At 42.7% G+C, this 21,392-nt stretch overlaps 1 protein-coding gene across 1 annotated transcript in view; it reads left to right on the plus strand.

The window, feature by feature from the left end:
* Positions 1-4,014: 4,014 nt before the first annotated feature.
* FLT3 (fms related receptor tyrosine kinase 3) overlaps positions 4,015-21,392 on the plus strand; it is an 82,279-nt gene continuing 64,901 nt past the window's right edge. Inside the window, exon 1 of the mRNA XM_081083621.1 lies at positions 4,015-4,298. Coding sequence (XP_080939747.1) covers positions 4,256-4,298 — 43 coding nt within the window. The 5' untranslated portion in view covers positions 4,015-4,255. The remainder of the gene's footprint in view (positions 4,299-21,392) is intronic.

Below are 21,392 nucleotides of genomic sequence, written 5' to 3' on the forward strand. Positions count from 1 at the left end.
CCACAGCGACCCAGGGCCCAGCAGCACTTTCCTGCTCTCCAATAATCATAGGGTCCTGGCTGGGGGCGGGGCTTAGCAGTGCGGGGCTTAGGCGGCGCCGGGGGGTCCCGGCTAGGGGCTCAGGTGGCACACAGGGGTCCCGACTGGGGGCAGGGCTTATGCCCCGCTGCCCAGGGCTGCATATGGGGCCCAGATGGCAGCTCGCGCTGTCCCGCCCTGCCTGTAGTATAGGATAGAGGCCTGGTGCATGGGTGGAGGCTGGCTGGTTTGCCCTGAAGGGTGTCCTGGATCAGACTGGGGGTCCTGCTTGGGTGCCTGGCCAGCCTGGATGAGGGGATGATGGCTGTTTGCAGCTGGTCACACCCCCTTCAGGGTGGGGGTCCCCACTGGGGTGCCTGGCCAGTCTGGGTGAGGGGCCGAGAGCCGTTTTCAGGCTGGCGGGCGACTGAAGTTCCCAACCTCTCCTTTTTTTCTTTATTTTGGGATTTATTTACCTTCTATGGCTGTCACTGGAGCTGAGAGCTGGCTTTAGCTCTGAGGCTCGGCTCCAGCTCTGAGACTTTGGCTGCTGAAAGCAGAGATCTGGTTTGTTTGGGTTCTATAATTGAAACTCTGTTGCAACTCCAGCTCAGCTGGCTGGCTGAAAGCATGGGGATTGTTTAGCTTCTATATTTGCAACATTGTTTCTTAGAGAGCAGCTCAGAGGCCGGCAGTGGCAGGCGGGGAACCTTAGCTTCCTCCGTCACTGGAGCAAGCAAGCCTCCTGTTCACTTCAGCTGCCTGGCTGTCGGCTGCCATCTTGGTTGGCAGTTAATTTGCATATCTCGCTGATTAGCCAATGGGAAGGGTAGCAAAGTTACGGTTAATTACCATGTTTCTCTTTTATTATATAGGAGGATATATATAAAACTTCTGGGTGTAAAGTATGCACATATTTCAATTTTTTAAAATATGTTTTTATTGAGGCTGCCTCCTGTACCACCCCTACTTGGGATTGAGTCCACAACCTGGGCATGTGCCCAGACCCCCAACTGGGAATCAAACCATGACTTCTTGGTTCATAGGTCGACACTCAACCACTAAACCAAACTGGGTGGGCACATGTTTAATTTTGAAGTAAGGTCAAATTATTTGTCATCGTGCTCATACCAATTTAGAGCTCCACTAGCAGTGAATGAAAGTTACCCATTGCTCTGAATCCTTGCTAACACTTGGTATTGTCAGATCTTACCAATTGGTGGGCTCAAACTATTAGTAAAAGATGTGTGAAATTGTACTATATAGTTGATATTTCAACTGAATTCACAGAACTCTTACTCAAATATTACTTTTCCTTGCCCCTTATTATAAGAAAAATATAAAGCTTTGTATTTTAAAAAATGACATGAAGACATTTCACCTATGGATTGCCATTGAAAATGTCACAATTTTTGAAGGGAGAAAGGAGATATTTGTATAATTTAAAGCCTAGAAAGATGTTCATAAGATGAATGGCCATGTTACTCATGGCTATGTAGCCCCTAAACTTCATGTAAGAATTTAGATAAAATGTGTCATTTGTAAGGCTAACGCAAGACATTCCAATCCAGAAACAAACTTACTCTACTCTCTTCTGATTTCTTCTTTCATCTTATTCCTTCTGGTTGCTTCTTGCCCCTGTAGCAGCTTTTATAATAGTCTTCATCCATATCATGAGCTCTGGAAACAAAATTTTATACTTGGGTGTTCATAGCTACCTATGCAATCTAGGGCTCTAGATAATGTAAAGCTACCTTCCTCAGAGTGTTATCAAGGGGAATCAATTAGGTACCATAATAGGCATGACTCTTGGCACACTTCAAAGAATGATGGGCACTATCTCACCTTCTAAATTGTAGCCTATACCTCATACTCCAAAACTTTTCAATCCATAAAATTTGTTTTTTCTAAAATTATTTCCCCCCACCAATTTCCAGAGAAAATCAGGTGTGCTTAGAAACCATTCCTAATTTCTCCACTCTTACTATCACTTCTCAGAGACTTCTGCCTTGGATCTAAGATTCTTTGAAAAAGCAGCAATAGCTTCATGATTTTGTGACCTTGAATAGTGCCTCATCCAAGCTGCTATTTTGCAAACTTGACATCATCAGACTTATTTTTTTTAAGCTTGCAGTAGTCAAGCTCTGAATGAAAGGTAATACCTTAGATCTGGACAATTGGAAGGCTCACTAGCTCACTTTTCTACCTATCACCAGCCTGCTTCATGTCTCACTTAACTCAGGTCTCTTCATCTAGTTCTGACTTAAGATAGACTCTTAAAATCTTTTTTCTTGTTGTAAAATACGCATAGAATTTACCATCTTAACCATTTTTAAGTATACAGTTCAGTAGTGTTAAGTACATGCACCTTGTTGTGTAGCCATCACCACCATCCATCTCCAGAACACTTTTCGTCTTGCAGAACTGAAACTCTGTACCCATTAAACAACTCTCTAGCCTCTGAAAATCAGTATTCTACTTTCTATCTCTACAAATTTGACTACCCTAGGCGACTCATAGAAGTAGAATCATATGGTTTTTGTGATTGCCTCACTTCACTAGCAAAATGTCCTCAAGGTTCACCCATGTTGTAGCATGTGTCAGAATTTCCTTTCTTTTTAAAAATAGTTTATTGATTTGAGATGTGAGAAACATGATTGGTTGCCTCCTGTATGCACCCTAAGAATCAAACCCACAACCTGGGTAGTGCCTGAGTGGGAATCAAACCAGTGGCCTTTCAATGCACAGCATGATACTCAATCAACTGAGCCACAAATCTCAGGGCAGAATTGCCTCATCTTTAAGGCTGAATACTATATATATATATATATATATATATATATATATATATATATATATATTGTTTATCCATTCATTCAATTTTCTTTTATCCATTTATCTGTGGGTGGACATTTGGATTGCTTGCACCTTTTGGCTATTGTGAATAATGTTGCTATGAATATGGGTGCACAAATATCTCTTCATGACCTTGCTTTTAATTCTTTTGGGTATATTCCTGGAAGTGTGTAAGTGCTGGATCATAGGCAGTTTTATTTTTAATTTTTTGAGAAACTGCCATGCTGTTTTCCATAGTGGCTGCACCATAGTAGACACTTTTAAAATTTCTGTCATGCCCTGCGAGGGGGGATTATTTTACTATCAACTACAGCCAAGGAAAAGGATTGTATGTCCAAGAATGAACATTGTCAATTATCATGTTTTATTAGCCAATTATTAAAAGCATGGAATTCCTAGAATTTGGAAGCATTTTGGCCCACTTCCCTCATTTGAAGGTAAGTAAAATAGGACTTGGAAAAGAAAAATGCCTTGTGAAGGTCAATGGCTTGTGAAGGTCAAAGGGCTAGTTAACTGAGGAGTCATAACTGGCACCCAGGGCTTACCAACCTTCAACTTACTGCACATAACATAATTTTCAACTTGAAATATTATGCAGTGAATAACAAGAATTAGGGAGTGGATAATTCAAGACATCCTCTAGGATGCACTGTCTGTGTTTTGCTTTTGTATCTTTGGCTGGTTCTCAGCCTCCCGAATTGCCTGGGTTGACATTGAAACCGAGCCTGTTTTTCTTGCTGCCACTGCTGACCGGGTTCTGGGCATCCTACCTAGAAGATGGAGGGGAAGACCGAAGACCAGTGGTCAGTCAGGATCCACCGAGCGTGGACCGCGGCCCTCTGCTGGCCTGAGCGCTGGCCAGGGCCGCAGGTGCAGCGGGAATTTACTAGTAGCTCCCATGCTGGGGCCTCACAGACCCCGCGCGCGGAGGGCGCTTCTGGCTCTCGGATGTCCCCACGCTCTGACATCCAAACGAAGGTGCTCAGGGACTCCCGGGAACAAGGCAGCTCTTGCCGTGCCTTCTCCCCAGCCAGAGCCGCCGAACCCACGCGACTGCTCCATCGGCGCGGCAACCAATCCCCCCGCCCCCGCCGGGGAGCCCCGGCGCCGCAGAGCGCAGGCTGCGGACACGGCAGGCACGTGGGCTCGCCCGCTGCGCTGCGCCAGGAACCGCTCCCGCTCGGCCCAGCCTCTGCGCGCCCGCCGCGGCCCCTGCCGGTGCGGAGAGAGATCCTCCCCCTATCACTTTGCACCAGTCGAAGGGAATTTGCGGTCGGTGACGCCAATCCTTAAGCGAGCCACCTGCAGCGCGGGACTCGCCGCTCCGGGAGGTACCGCAGGGCTGGGCCGGCGCGGCGTGGGGACCTGGGCTCCGGAGGCCATGCAGGCGTTGGCGCGCGTCGGCGGCCGGCTGCCGCTGCTCGGTAAGGCCCCGCTCGCCCGCTCGCAGACCCCGGCGCGGCCTCAGCCCCCAGCCCGCACCCTGGTCGGCGCGCGCCTCCCCGTCCCCGCCGCCGCGCTCCTGCCCGCGCCTTCCCTGGCTCCCGCGCCCCTCCCCTCTGTCGCGCCCTCCGGACTCGCCCCTGACTGGCCCGGGGACCCCGCCCTGCCCACCCCGAGTTCTCCTGCCTCTTCTCTAAATTCACTGCCCGGCTCGGGCCGCGATCCGACCGGCGGCCCGGACTCCCGCGGGCGGGCTCGCCGAGGCTCTGCCGGGGGCCGGGCCGCCCCGCCGCTGGCGCTCCCTCTCGCCGCCCGCTGGGCCCGCGCGCCCGGTGCTGGGCCTCTGCCCGCGTCTGCTGCCCCGAGGGTAGTGCCAGGTGGCTCCGGACCTAGTCGGGACCGACCCTGGATACTGTAGGCTCCTGGGTGGCGTCTTCCACTCTTTTGGGGTTTTATGTATGGAGTGAACTCTGGCAAGTGCGCCCGCGTTCTCCCCCAAAGCGAGTCATTGCGAATAATGACCCGCAACCCCGCCGAGTTTCGGTTGGATTAACGAAAAAATTACTTTGGGAATATTATGCAAATAGGATTTACACATTAAAACACTAGCTACCCTTTCCTTCTCTACTCAGTTTTTTGTCCCGATATTAAACCCTAACGGAGTTTTCAAGGTGTCACGCACGGTTCCCAAATAATCTCCTGGGTAGCATAGTTGTTAATTCAAAAAATTATATATATATGAATTTTTAAAAATCCCCTTTTAATGCACTTTATCTGTTTGGAAAGATGAGAGGGTTGACTCAAATTTCTGGTGAAGGAGACAGAATTCTGGGAGCCCAGGAGCCTCAGGTCCCAGTCCTGGTTCTGCAATCTTGGAACCAGCACTCACTGCTCCCAAATTCTAGGATTCCAACATGAAGTCTCTGTGGTATATAGAGAAAAGATTTCCAATATAGAGGTGCAGGAATTATGTCCAAGAGTTTTTGTTACAAGTCATTCAGAATTACAGAGTAAGAAATGTAACATAAGGGAGAAAAGCTTGGGAAAAGAAAGACAATTGCAAACATTTTTACTAGTTGGTAACTATGTATACTGCAAATATACAGTACAATATGTTTTTCGGTCTATGAATACAGAAAGTTCACTTTCTATTAAGCATGACACTGGTGAGTGTTTCAGTGGCATATAAAGGCTTTCAAAAAGTATAAAAACAGTATTTGCAACTTATTTAAGCTGTATTGAGTTCTTTAAGAGCCCCCAGATTTCTATAACTCTGCAGATTGTTGTAAATGAGATATAATTTGCACATAACAAATATGCACAAGTCTTAAGAGTGCAACTCCATTAACTTTTGTATATGGATGTACCCATATAATCATTATTGGGTCAAGGTATAGACCAAGTCTACCTCAGCCCTGTTTCAGTCACTACCCCACAAAAGTAGCCACTATTTTGATTTCTAATACCATTGGTTCACTTATTTTTAACTTCATGTAAACCAGACCATCATTATGTGTTCTTTTATGTCCAGCTTCTTTCACTCAACATTGTGATTATGGAATTCAACCTTGTTCTCAGGTTGAATAGCAGTGGTCATTTTTCTTCAATTGTTGGGTGCTATTTCTTAGTATGAATATACAGTAATTTGTTTATTCTATCGTTGAAGAACATGGAGGTTGTTTTCAATCTTGTGTAATATGAATAAAACTGCTGTGAACATTTTTTTACATGATTTTGGTGTACACAACACCCATTTTTCCTAGGAGTAGAATTTCTGGATTATAGAGGAAGACACTCAGTTTTGCTAGATACTGTCCAACCGTTTTCCTCAGTGGTCATACCAATGTACATGCCTACTACCAGCATATGGGAGTTCCAGTGCCTTACGTCTTTGCCAGCACACAGTATTACAGGTTTTCTTGAATAAAAAGGCACAAAGTGAGAAGCTGAAAAATGAGGGCTTTAAAATATTTAAAACCTTTAAATTCCTTGGATTATAAATTGCAATCCCCATTTCCCTTATATCCTAAACTCTACTTTTTATGAATATTGATGACTTTTTAAAGTAATGTGTAAAGAATGGGACCATACTTACCATGGCCTCAACTGTTTTGTGTTCTGATACTGGATAAGAAGGGGAGAAATTCAATATTTTAATAACTATGATGTGATTTCTTTCACTAGTGTCAGAAAATTCATATGCAGAGCATTGAATTACACGTTTTAGTTGCCATCCTTTGTTCTTATTGCTTATCTTTCTTCATTTGCCTTCTTGTGAACTGCTAGCCTAAGAGAGGTTTAAAGTCCTTAGGAGGGAGACTGGGTAGAGGGAAGAGATGCTAGTCAAAGATTGGTTTGGATTGGATGAGATCCCAGACCTGGTGACCTGATACAAAAGCCCCTTCAATTCTAAAAGTCTAGTTTGAATTTTTGCCATCATACAAGTTCATATGGCTATGCATTTCTCCCTAGGTACTTTACATCTGTCTATAGTAAATTATCCTCTTACATTTAATTGTGAACTCTTGCCTTCCATTAGGGAATGGCTTTAATTTTTAAAACTAAAAGTTACTTCCAGTAACTCTTAGGTATCAGTAAAGATTTTGTTATTGTTCTCAAATTTTCCAGTTGTTTAACTGAAAAACAGTGAGGTAATGAGATATTAATAAATGTGAAGAAGGACCACCTACTTATATTCCAGGGAAGACTTCAGATAAGACAGGAGAGAGCTTGCATAAGAAAGAATTTTTTTCTTTGACAAGTTTTCATTGAATACCTATTTCTGTGCTTGGCACAAAGGGGTACAGAGATGAAAGGGATAGGGGTGGGGCAACTTACATAGAAATAACAAAATCCATTCTATTTAAGTAAATTCATGGAGGTTGCTTCTCCCTAGGAAAAGCATTTGAGCCCAAAGCTTGCTTTTAGTGAGTTCAACCTTCCAACACAGACTTTGGGATCATTCTGTACCTATGGATGAAAAATGTCATGCTTCGGTGAACTAAGCTTCAACCAGGTCAGATTAGGGATCCAGGTGTTTTGTGCCCTAAAACCACACATAACCATACCCTGTTTCAGTGGAGACTGTATTTGATGGTTGCGGGAAAGAAGCCGCTCTTCCACTCTTAATGAAACAAAGGGACTATTCTATTCCGGAGTTAGGAATGACCATGTTTTTAGGTTTTGGGAAGAAGTTTCCGAGTGGTTCTTTGAACAAATTTGTTGACTACATTTTACTCCCAGAGGCATGTCCGCTTACTTGAGAAGCCCACAGGATGGCTTGGTCTTATCATTTTCTGCACAGTTCTTCTTGCTCCTCTTATCTTCCCATTCGCTAATGAAACTCAGAAGGCATGCGACAAAAGCCCTTACAGTCAGTGTTGAAGATTACAATCTTGCTGACTGACTCCTCAAATACCCACCCGATATTGTCCTAACCTTTGGGTCAAGATTCTGATTTGACAAAAAGCAAATAACCTCAAAAGTATTGTAATTTATCATTTTTCTTGATGTTGAAAGGGAACATGCAGAGAATTGAAGTAAGAGGAGTAAGAAATTGGAGAAGGGAAATTGAAGAAGGGAAATTGAAGGGTTTAAAATTAGCCTTGCCTGTTTTATCATTTGGTTTTGCCTCTATGCTGTATTTTTCATTCACTCTGAAATAGCAAACTCTTGTGAATCTCACAGTGGGTGGTTTGTTTGAGGAGAGCTTTTGGTTTTATCAGATGACTTTGTGATCTTCAGATTTTTACCCTGACTTCCAAAGAAGCTTTTGCCACTTCTCAGTTAGGTAGCCACAGTGTGTGGCTGAAGGTCTTTCTGGCTTTTGGGGGGTTTATGAGCTTTACACATAGGTGATTTCATTACCTTTGGTTGATACCTTCTAAAACTATATCATTAGTGGTCCTCAAGGGATGAAAATGTTGGTTGCACTTGCTGATGGTCGTTAATTTGAATCATGGAGTTCTGTTCTATGGGTACCAACACATGTGGAGGAAATTTAAAAATAATATAAAGTACACACACACTGTTCTTTTGTGGCTAGAGGAATTGCATAAGACCCCAAAAGAGGAACTATTGTTATTTTTTTTAGGTTAAACAGTAAAAATATTTTTTCACTGCTGTCATTATGTCAATTGGTAGCCAAGAATCCTCCATAAAATTATTTACAGCCTCCACTAAAATAGGATACTGTTATTATTTTTTTAACTATTGTGTTTTGCTTATAAGATATCCACTAAATTCAATTTGTCAAATGCCTTGCCGTTTGAGTTCAGAAATTCCCGATGTGAGGGATGCTGTTTTTGGAGGGCTGTAGGCAGGACCAACAACATGGGAACCGTGTTCTTTCCTCTGACAGGGGATTTCTCTGCACTCAGTTTCCTCATCTGTAAAGAGGAGATAAGCAGTACCTTAGTCCTTCATCAGCTAATATCTATAAGGTATAGCTTCATTCCTCATCAGACAGGCTTTGCAGAAAGAGAAATGCACAACGTCTGGAGAAATCATTAGGATTGAGAGTCACAGGATTTTCCTCCTTCCCTTCTTAGACACTTTTTGAGCACCAACTATGTCCAGAACTTGTGTTAAGTGCCACATAGGACTGGTTCCTTCCCTCCAAGAACTCACAGCCTAATGAGGGTGTCAGCGAGAAAGGGTCAGGACTATAAAAAGAGAATGGCAGTGCACTTTTAAATGTATACACAAAAGTGGAATCTCTGACCCAGTCTAGGAAAATAAGGCAAGGCTTCCAAGAGGAGGGTGTTGCCAGAGCCAGCACTAGAAAGGTAAGTAAGAGTTGGCAGGGGAAAGGAAGGAAGAGGACATTCCAGGAAAATAGGGCAGAAAATAGGAAAAGAAGGAAGAGGACATTCCAGGAAAATAGGAGCCAGGTGGGGTCAGACCAGACCTGGGTTCAGCAACCTCGGTACTTGAGTTCTGGCTAGGAAAGAATTCAGAGCCAGGACTCAAATGACAATTCTAGGAAAATCAGCCAAGAGACGGCTCGTATCTTGAAAAACTCGTTAGTCGGGACACTTGTAAGTCAAGGCCCCACTGTAATTATGTACACCACAGGTATGAATCAGAAACTCATGAGCAAGTAGACAGTAGTTAACAAGGAATAGGACAGCAGTAACAAGGAAGCGTGGAGTAGAAAGAAAACTGTAATTCCCTTCTGGTTGCTGGGACACAATGTATAAGGCCTCCGGAATAGAGTAACTATAGTTTACAAACTTGTAACACAGAAATCTCTGAAGTTGTTCAGTGGTTAGTTTTTTAAAGAGGTCCGGGTTGCTGGAGAGTCTCAATGTGTCATGTGTAAGAATTGTAGGGATGTAATAAGGGACTTGGCCTTTATCATGTAGACCTAGAGTCTCTGGATGGAATTCAGGGTCCATTGTATCCCTCAGGGTGTGTGTGTGTGTGTGTGTGTGTGTGTGTGTGTGTGTACATGGTATTTTTTTGGAAAGAGAGTTAATTGCTTTCATCAGATTTTCAAAGAGGTTTGTGACTCAAGAAAGGGTAAGGACCATTGCTGTAGGCTGTGGAGTGGTTTTAAGCAGAGGAGTGACACTCCCTGATGTATTTTAGAAAGACAGTTCTGGTATCTGCATGGAGGATGGATGCCAGGCAGACTGAGGAGTTGTTGGCAGTATCCAGGCCAGAGAAGACGAGGGCAGAATTGAGGCCATGCGACAGTGAGGCAGGGCTGCATATAGATTTGGGAATCAGCAAGAGGTTCAATGTCCAGGTTTGGCAGCTGACTGGATAATGAAAAGTGAGGAAGAGGGAGGAGTCAAAATGACATGGGTTTCTGGCTTTGGTGACAGTGGATGTGTTGCCACTGAGAGGAAGAGAGATGGAGGAGGGAGGAAAAAGGAAAGTTTAATCCAAGTTTCTGAGGGCCACTCAGATATATACAGTGGGGCCTTGACTTATGAGTTTAATTCGTTCCGTGATGGAGCTCATAACTCAGATTACTCGTATGTCAAATGAAAAAGTGAATGAGTGAGACATGTGATGCTGGGCTGACGTTGTGGCGTTCACTGTGATGTTCGCTGCGCCAAGTAGCGGTGGGGTATCTGAAACTGGCTCGTAACCCGAATTTTAGCTCGCAACTCAAAACAAAAAATCGGCCGAGAGACAGCTCGTATCTCGAAAAACTCATTAGTCGGGACACTTGTAAGTCAAGGCCCCACTGTAATTATATACACCACAGGTATGAATCAGAAACTCATGAGCAAGTAGACAGTAGTTAAAATCATGAGAATATATAGAGAATGAGACCTTAGGGCTACCCAGTTCTAAGGCAAAACACTCGTGTGTCTCCACTCTACACACATCACTACTAACACTGAATACTCCTAGCACTCTGGCCACCAATGCATGTGGGGGGTGATTTCCCCACACCAAGCCATTCTGCAACACCAGCTGAGTATTCTGTGATTTAACTCTATTCAGACACTATCCAACTGGAGATAGTGTCAGATCCCACATGTTAAGGATTCAGGGACACCCCTTCCCTTCTGATGCCAATGGCAAGTCCAGGTGTCACCTGCGCCATGACTGTTGCAGGCGGTGGGAAGGCACCAGGTGTTAGCCAGGTGGGGTCAGACCAGACCTGGGTTCAGCAACCTCGGTACTTGAGCTCTGGCTAGGAAAGAATTCAGAGCCAGGACTCAAATGATAAGAAAACATTTATTTAGAAAATCATAGGGTAGAAAAAGTAATTTGTAGAAAAATGGGCTGAGAGAACAAATCATAGAGGCCAACGAAGGGCCCTTGGAGCTTGGGAGTGACGAAGGTAATGGTAATGCGCCTGGGGGCAGGAGGAGGAGGACCTCATGCTCCCAGGTCCTTGGTCCTAAAGGTTTTAAGGGTGGAGATTTTAGGGGAGGTCCCAGGGAAAGATCTCAATAGAATATTCAGCAGCTTTCCAGTTGTGTCCTTTCAGGGTTGTGGTCTCCACTGATTGATTGGCCAGTGCCAGGGCAGGGGGTCATTATTCGATGCAGCTGATCCTAGATCAGCCAGTGGGGCCACTTGTCTGGTTTTGCTGCTTTTCTGGGCCTGGAGCTGAAATTCAACTGAGGCCCAGATGTCATCTCTAGGGAGGAAAGGTCAGGGCGCCCAAACCACATGACCAGCGATATGCTAGGGGAGGGAAGGTCATCCTGGGGATGAAGCCCCACCCTATAATTGTCCGTTGCTAGGCACCCAGGGCTTTCTGCCCTGTGACCTTCTGCACCTGGCTCGTCATCCTTGCTCTGCTCACGTCTGCCTAACTGCTTACGACATCACGACAGGCTGTAACCAGAGGTTCCCTTGACCTACTCCTAAGATTTGATTAATTTGCTAGAGCAGCTCACAGAACGCAGGGAAACATTTTATTTACTAAATTAGCAGTTTATTATAAAAGGACATAACTCAGGAACGACCGGATGGAAGAGATGCGTAAGGCGAGGTTTGTGGGACGGGGCGTGGAGTCTCCATGCCCTCAAGGCAGCCACTCTCTCAGCACCTCTACATATTCGCCAACCCAGAAACTCATCACCTGTTTCAGTTGAAGAATTCTTGTAGAGCTTAATCTGCAGCACCCTGCTCCTTTCCCGTGGTCAGTGGTTGGGGCTGAAAACTTCCACTTTCTAATCACCTGGTCTTTCTGGTGACCAGCCCCATCTTAAGGCTTTCTAGGGCCTCCACCCTATGTCACTTCATTAGCATAAACTCCACTGTGTTAAAAAGGAGCCTCTTATGAATAACAAAAGATACTCCTATCACTCAGGAAGTTCCAAGGGTTTCTGAGCTTTGTGCCAGGAACCAGGACTAAGACCAAATGTACCAAACCAGTGTACTGCTCTCTTTTACCAGAAGAGGAAAATGGGTCCCAAAGAGGTGAAATGACTTGCTGAAATTCAAAGTTATCAAAACGGGTAACCCTCAGCGAGAGGACTGACTGAGACACAGGTCTTCACATTGTCTGCAGTTATTTCTGCCTCAGGGAAGACTGGGCTGGGAGGATTTGTAAAGGAGGTGCTGTGACTTTCTGTGATTTGTTTTGTAATGTCTAAATCCACCACTCTTTTCAGTGGAGTAGATTCTACTTTTACCTGAAATTTTATTTTAAGTTCATGCCAAGTATTTTTCTCCATCTACTATACCCCAACCTCAATCCTGTCCCTTCAAAGTAGACAACTTGGGGAGTTTTTTTCCAGTTCTACCATTGTCCTCTTGCTCAGAACGGGTTTAGAACTGGACTCTGGGAAGTGTCATTAGGGGTTGGGATTGAATTCTCGGAAGGAACTTTACTATCAATGGTGGCAAATTCTTCCTTGGCCTTTTTAAAAGGCAGGTTTAGCCGAGGCCGGTTTGGCTCAGTGGATAGAGCGCCGGCCTGCGGACTGAAGGGTCCCAGGTTCGATTCCGGTCAGGGGCATGTGCCTGGGTTGCGGGCACTTCCCCAGTGGGAGATGTGCCGGAGGCAGCTGATCAATGTTTCTCTCTCATCGATGTTTCTAGCTTTCTATCTCTCTCCCTTCCTCTCTGTGAAAAATCAATAAAATAAATTTGAAAAAAAAAAAGTCTTTTAAAAAAAATAAAAATAAAAATAAAAGGCAGGTTTATTGAGGTACAATTTTCACATAGCAAGTCTTGCATAGCAAGTGTATGGTTACATGTGTTTAAGTAACACATCCACCACTAACAAGGTACAGAACATTTCCATTCTCCCCCAAACTTCCCTCATGCCCCTTTCTAGTCAACCCCAATGCTCACCCCCAACCTGTGGCTTGTCTTTTCAATTTTTAAGCAGTATTTTTTAAAGAGCATAAATTATTAACTTTGATAAAGCCCACTAGTGGGAAAACATTAGCTTTACATACTGCTCTGGTCCCATCTAACCAAGCTTAAAAGCAAGGAATAAAGTATTTACAATGAACTTAACTTGTAGGGTGGCTCAGGAGGTGGCGTAGGAAACAAAGAGAGTCGAGTCAACCAGAAAGAAAGAAAGTAAATGTTTAATCTGCGTCCCCGGGCGAACCACTAACCCCAAAGGCAGGGCCAGTGGATTCATGCCAACTGGGAAGGGGGGTTTCTTTTTATACAGGTGTTTAATGAGGGGTGGGGGCATGAGCTGAGGAAGTTCCACCGCAGGGTTCGGCATGGTATTAAGGAAGGAGTCAGTATCTGTGTGGAGGTCGTTGTGGATTCCAGTGAGGAGCCGGTATCTAGGTGGCCATTTGTCTGGCACGCTGACCTGTTAGGAATTCCAGGGAGGGTCCATTATCTCGTCACACATCTGCATGCATCTGATCCTGGGCTCCCTCCAACCTAACAATACTGAATCTCAGAAAAAAGTTCAAGAATATTTAACAATACAAGAATGCCTTTACACCAGGTAAAACTCACAATGTGATGTACAACATGCTGACTATAATTATGAATACTCTATTATATATTTGAAAGTTGCTAAGAGTAGTTCTTAAAAGTTCTCATCACAAGAAAAAAATGTAATTATGTGAGGTGATAGATATTAATTAAACTTATTGTATAACCATGTTGCAAATAAACATATCAAGTCATTATGTTTTACATGTTGATAATATCTCAGTAAAACTGGGATGGGGGGGCGGACTGTCAAAACTCAATAATAAGAAAATAAACAACAGAATTTAAAAGTATTTGATTTGCATTTGACCCTGTGATCCCACTTCTAGGAATATATCCCAAGAAACCAGAAACACCAATCAGAAAAGATATATGCACCCCTATGTTCATAGCAGCACAATTCACCATAGCTAAGATCTGGAAACAGCCTAAGTGTCCATCAGTAGATGAATGGATTAGAAAACTGTGGTACATCTACACGATGGAATACTATGCTGCTCTAAAAAGGAAGGAACTCTTACCATTTGCAACGTCATGGATGGAACTGGAGAGCATTATGCTAAGTGAAATAAGCCAGTCAATGAAAGAAACATACCACATGATCTCACTCATTCATGGATAATAGAGACCATTATAAACTTTTGAACAATAATAGATACAGAGGCAGAGCTGCCTCAAACAGATTGTCAAACTGCAGCGGGAAGGCCGGGGAGGGTTGGGGGGCAGGAGGTAGGGGGGTAAGAGATCAACTAAAGGACTTGTATGCATGCATATAAGCATAACCAATGGACATAAGACACTGGGGGATAGGGGAGGCTGGGGGACTGTCTAGGGCGGGGGGATAAAATGGACACATATGTAATACCCTTTGTAATACTTTAAGCAATAAAAAAAAAAAAAAGTATTTGATTTGGGCAAAACATGTGAACAGGCACACTACCAAAGGATACATAGGATGTCATGTAAGCATCTGAAAGGATACTTAACGTCATTAGTAGAAAAATTAAATTAAAACCACAAGGAGAAATAATACACATATTAGAATTGCTAAAATTAAAAATTCTCATAGTACCAAGTGTTGGTGAGGATGTGGCACCCCTGGAATTCTAAGAAGCTGCCAAGAGAAATAGAAAATCATACAACCTCATTGGAGGACTGTTTGGTACTTTCTTAGAAAGATACAGACACCTTACATATGATTTACATATTCTGCTCCTTAGTATTTACTCAAAAAAATGAAAGCATATGTCCATACCAAGCAGCTTTATTTGTAAAAGCCCCCAAATAGAAACAATTCAAATTCTACCCACAGGTTAATGAATTAAAATATTGTGTTAGGGCGGTATAATAATAGACTACTATTCACCAATGGAAAGAATGAACTACAGACCCAAGCCATTATGCTCAATTAATATTTGACAAAGCTATAAGCATAACCAATGGACATAAGACACTGGGGGGTAAGGGAGGCCAGGGGAATGTCAAGGGGGGGAAAAAAAGGAGACATATGTAATACTCTTTGTAATACTTTAAGCAATAAAACAAAATTTAAAAAAAATATTTGACAAAGGAGGCAAGAGCATACAATGGAGTCAAGACAGTTTCTTCAATAAAGGGTATTGGGGAAATTGGACAGATACATGTAAAAAAATGAAACTAGACCACCGACTTACACCATACACAAAAATAAACTCAAAATGGATAAGGACTTAAACGTAAGACAGGAAACCATAAAAATCTTAGAAGAATCTATAGGCAGCAAAATATCAGACATATGTCATAGCAATATCTTTACCAATACAGCTCCTAGGGCAATGGAAACTAAGGAGAAAATAAACAAATGCGACTACATCAAAATAAACAGTTGAAAGAGAACCAAGATGGCGGCATAGGTTAACGCCGGAGTTTGCTGCTTTGAACAACTACTTCAAAAGTGAAACCAAAAAACGGAAGGGACATCACCCAGAACCACAGGAACGCTGGCTGAGTGGAAGTCCTACAACTAGGAGGAAAGAGAAACCCATACGGACACTCAGAGGAGGCGCAGTGCTGAAGTCAAATTCTGAGGTGCGGAGTGCGCGGAGCGGGCTGGCAGCGGAGGGCGCGGTTGGCATTTTCAATCGGGAGGGAGTCGCAGACTCTGAGCTCCAGATACGGGCGAGTCTTTAGGGACCCAGACTCAAACGGGAGAAGCGGGACTGTCTGGCTTCGGTCAGAGCGAGTGCAGCTTTCTCTCCGAGGTTTGCAGCCATTGCAGGGACTCAGAGAGGCAGAGCCCCTGGGGACAGGACTGAGAGCCGCCATAACTGCTCTCTCTGGCCCACCCTGTTGATCCTGTGCGACCCGCCCCGCCCAAGCCCTGCACAGAGGCATTTGCCGGATAGCCTCAGGCAAAGGCTAGATTAGCACCTCCCTAGAGGACAGAAGTTCTCTCACTGCTGACACAGCTGATTCTCATAGCCACTTGGCCTGGAGGTCAAACCCTCCCTGGAATTAGCTACAACAATCAAGATTTAACTATAAGACTGCGAACAAAGACCACTAGGGGGTGCATCAAGGAAGCATAACAAAATGCGGAGACAAAGAAACAGGACAAAATTGTCAATGGAAGATCTAGAGTTCAGAACCACACTTTTAAGGTCTCTCAAGAACTGTTTAGAAGCCGCCGATAAACTTAATGAGATCTACAAGAAAACTAATGAGACCCTCGATCTTATATTGGGGAACCAACTAGAAATTAAGCATACACGGACTGAAATAACGAATATTATACAGACTCCCGGCAGCAGACCAGAGGAGCGCAAGAATCAAGTCAATGATTTGAAATGCGAGGAAGCAAAAAACACCCAACCGGAAAAGCAAAATGAAAAAAGAATCCAAAAATGCGAGGATAGTGTAAGGAGCCTCTGGGACAGCTTCAAGCGTACCAACATCAGAATTATAGGGGTGCCAGAAGATGAGAGAGAGCAAGATATTGAAAACCTATTTGAAGAAATAATGACAGAAAACTTCCCCCACCTGGTGAAAGAAATGGACTTACAGGTCCAAGAAGCGCGGAGAACCCCAAACAAAAGGAATCCAAAGAGGACCACACCAAGACACATCATAATTAAAATGCCAAGAGCAAAAGATAAAGAGAGAATCTTAAAAACAGCAAGAGAAAGAAACTCAGTTACCTACAAGGGAGTACCCATACGACTGTCAGCTGATTTCTCAAAAGAAACTTTGCAGGCCAGGAGGGAGTGGCAAGAAATATTCAAAGTGATGAATACCAAGAACCTACAACCAAGATTACTTTATCCAGCAAAGCTATCATTCAGAACTGAAGGTCAGATAAAGAGCTTCACAGATAAGGAAAAGCTAAAGGAGTTCATCACCGCCAAACCAGTATTATATGAAATGCTGAAAGGTATCCTTTAAGAAGAGGAAGAAGAAGAAGAAAAAGGTAAAGATACAAATTATGAACAACAAATATGCATCTATCAACAAGTGAATCTAAGAATCAAGTGAATAAATAATCTGGTGATCATAATAGAATCAGGGACATAGAAAGGGAATGGACTGACTATTCTTGGGGCGGGAAAGGAGTGTGGGAGATGCGGGAAGAGACTGGACAAAAATCGTGCACCTATGGATGAGGACAGTGGGTGGGGAGTGAGGGCGGAGGGTGGGGCGGGAACTGGGAGGAGGGGAGTTATGGGGGTGGGGGGGAAGAGGAACAAATGTAATAATCTGAACAATAAAGATTTAATTAAAAAAATAAAAATAAATTAAAAGTTTCTGCACAGCAAAAGAAACCATCAACAAGATAACAAGAGAGCCCACTGCATGGGAGAACATATTTGCCAATGATATATCCAGTCAAAGCCTAATCTCCAAAATTTATTGGGAACTCATACAACTGAAAAAAAAGGAAGATAAACAATCCAATCAAAAAATGGGCAAAGACCCTAATACCAAAACCAGGTAAAGACAACACATTGAAAGAGAATTACAGGCCAATATCCCTCATGAACATAGATGCCAAAATCCTCAACAAAATCTTAGCAAATCGGATCCAGCAGTACATCAGAAAGATCATACACCATGACCAAGTAGGATTTATCCCAGGGATGCAAGGATGGTACAATATCCGCAAATCAATAAACGTGATACATCACATAAACAAATTGAAAGAAAAAAACCACATGGTCATATCAATTGATGCAGAAAAAGCATTTGACAAAATTCAACACCCATTTTTGATAAAAACTCTCCGCAAGGTGGGAGTAGAAGGATCATACCTCAACATAATAAAAGCCATATATGACAGGCCCACAGCCAACATCATACTCAATGGACAAAAACTAACACCATTTCCCCTAAGAACAGGAACAAGACAGGGATGCCCCCTCTCACCACTCCTGTTCAACATAGTACGGGAAGTGTTAGCCATTGCAATTCGGCAAGAAGAAGAAACAAAAGGCATCCAAATTGGAAAAGAGGAAGTAAAACTGTCCTTATTTGCAGACGACATGATATTATACATACAAAACCCTAGAGACTCCATCAAAAAGCTACTAGACTTAATACATGAATTTGGCAATGTAGCAGGATACAAAATTAACCCCAAGAAATCTGAGGCATTTCTATACACCAATAGTGAACTTTCAGAAAGAGAGATTATGAAAACAATCCCGTTTACCATCGCACCAAAAAAATTAAGCTACCTAGGAATAAACTTAACTAAAGAGGTAAAAGACCTCTACTCAGAAAACTACAGGACATTGAAAAAAGATATAGAGGAAGACATAAACAGATGGAAGAACACACCGTGTTCATGGATTGGTAGAATCAACATCATCAAAATGTCCATACTACCCAAAGCAATCTATAAATTCAATGCACTTCCCATTAAAATACCAACGGCATATTTCAGAGATCTAGAACGAACTCTCCAAAAATTCATCTGGAATAAAAAAAGACCCCGAATAGCTGCAGCAATCCTGAAAAAGAACAAAGTAGGTGGGATCTCAATACCAGATATCAAGTTGTATTACAAAGCCACTGTTCTCAAAACTGCCTGGTACTGGCACAAGAATAGGCATATAGATCAATGGAATAGAATAGAGAGCCCAGAAATCGGCCCGAACCAATATGCTCAATTAATATTTGACAAAGGAGGCAAGAACATACAATGGAGCCAAGATAGTCTCTTCAATAAATGGTGTTGGGAAAATTGGACAGATATATGCAAGAAAATGAAACTAGACCACCAACTTACACCATACACAAAAATAAACTCAAAATGGATAAAGGACTTAAATGTACGACAGGAAACCATAAAAATTCTAGAAGAATCCAAAGGCAACAAAATCTCAGACATATGCCGAAGCAATTTCTTCAGTGATACAGCTCCTAGGGCACTTGAAACTAAAGAAAAAATGAACAAATGGGACTACATCAAAATAAAAAGCTTCTGCACAGCAAAAGAAACCATCAACAAAACAATGAGAAAACCCACTGTGTGGGAAAACATATTTGCCAATGTCATATCTGATAAGGGCCTAATCTCCAAAATTTATAGGGAACTCATACAACTTAACAAAAGAAGATAAATAATTCCAATAAAAAATGGGCAAAGGACCTACATAGACACCTTTCAAAAGAGGACATTCAGAAAGCCAAGAGACATATGAAAACATGCTCAAAGTCACTAATCATCTGAGAGATGCAAATCTAAACAACAATGAGGTACCATCTCACACCTGTCAGACTGGCTATCATCAACAAATCAACAAACGACAAGTGCTGGAGAGGATGTGGAGAAAAAGGAACACTTGTGCACTGCTGGTGAGAATGCAGACTGGTGCAGCCACTATGGAGGACAGTATGGAGTTTCCTTAAAAAACTGAAAATGGAACTCCCATTTGACCCTGTGATCCCACTTCTAGGAATATATCCCAAGAAACCAGAAACACCAATCAGAAAGGATATATGCACCCTTATGCTCATAGCAGCACAGTTCACCATAGCTAAGATCTGGAAACAGCCTAAGTGCCCATCAGTAGATGAATGGATTAGAAAACTGTGGTACATCTACACGATGGAATACTATGCTGCTCTAAAAAGGAAGGAACTCTTACCATTTGCAACGTCATGGATGGAACTGGAGAGCATTATGCTAAGTGAAATAAGCCAGTCAATGAAAGAAACATACCACATGATCTCACTCATTCATGGATAATAGAGACCATTATAAACTTTTGAACAATAATAGATACAGAGGCAGAGCTGCTTCAAACAGATTGTCAAACTGCAGCGGGAAGGCCGGGGAGGGTTGGGGGGCAGGAGGTAGGGGGGTAAGAGATCAACTAAAGGACTTGTATGCATGCATATAAGCATAACCAATGGACATAAGACACTGGGGGATAGGGGAGACTAGGGGACTGTCTAGGGCGGGGGGATAAAATGGACACATATGTAATACCCTTTGTAATACTTTAAGCAATAAATAAAAAAAAAATGGGCAAAGGACTTAAATAGACACTTTTTGAAAGTGGACATACAGAAAGCCAAGAGACATATGAAAACATGCTCAAAGTCACTAATCATCTGAGAGATGCAAATCAAAACAACAATGAGGTACCATCTCACACCTGTCAGACTGGCTATCATCAACAAATCGACAAATGACAAGTTTTATAGGTTTGTCATATAAGGCTTTCATTATGTTGAGGTATGATCTATTCCTTTTGCTGAGAGTTTTTATCAAGAAAGGGTGTTGGATTATGTCAAACGCTTGTTCTGCATCAATTGATGTGATTATGTGATTTTTGTCTCTCACTTTATGTGATGCATTATGTTTATTGATTTGCAGATATTGTACCAGCCTTGCATCTGTGGAATAAATCCCATTTGGTCTTGGTGTATGATCTTTCGAATGTAATGCTGGATCCGATTTGCTAGAATTTTGTTGAGGATTTTAGCATCTATGTTCACCAGGGATAATGGTCTGTAATTCTCTTTCTTTGTAGTGTCTTTGTCTGGTTATGGGATTAGGGTAATGCTGGCTTCATAGAAAGAGCTTGGAAGTGTTCCTTCCTCTTGAATTTTTTTTTTAATAGTGTGAGGAGGATATGTTTTAGTTCTTATCTGAATGTTTGGTAAAACTTCCCTGTAAAGCCATCTGGTCCAGGGCTTTTGTTTGCTGGTAGTTTTTTGATTGCTGCTTCAATTTCATCGGTAGTTATCAGCCTATTCAGGTTTTTTTATTCTTCCTGATTGAGTTTTGGAAGATTTTATTTTTCTAGGAATATTTCCATTTCATCAAAGTTGTCCAGTTTGTTGGAGTTGAGTTGTTCGTAGTATTTTTTTTCAATCCTTTGTATGTCTGTGAGGTCGGTTGTTACTTCATCTTTTTTGTTTCTGATTTTGTTTATTTGGGTCCTCTCTCTTTGCTTCTTGGTGAGCCTGGTGAGGTTCATCAATCTTGTTTAACCTTTCAAAGAACCATCTCTTGGTTTTATTTATCTTTTGTATTATTTTTTTGGTCTCTGTGTTGTTTATTTCCGCTCTAATCTTTATGATTTCCTTCCTTGTGATTACTCTGGGTTTTTCTTGTTGCTCTCTTTCTAATTCTTTGAGTTACAGGGTTGGATAATTAATTACCATTTTTTTGTTTTTGTTTTTTGAGGTAGGCCTGTAGA

The sequence above is a fragment of the Myotis nattereri genome, assembly GCF_964212035.1.
Source record: "Myotis nattereri genome assembly, chromosome: 2".
NCBI lineage: Eukaryota > Metazoa > Chordata > Mammalia > Chiroptera > Vespertilionidae > Myotis > Myotis nattereri.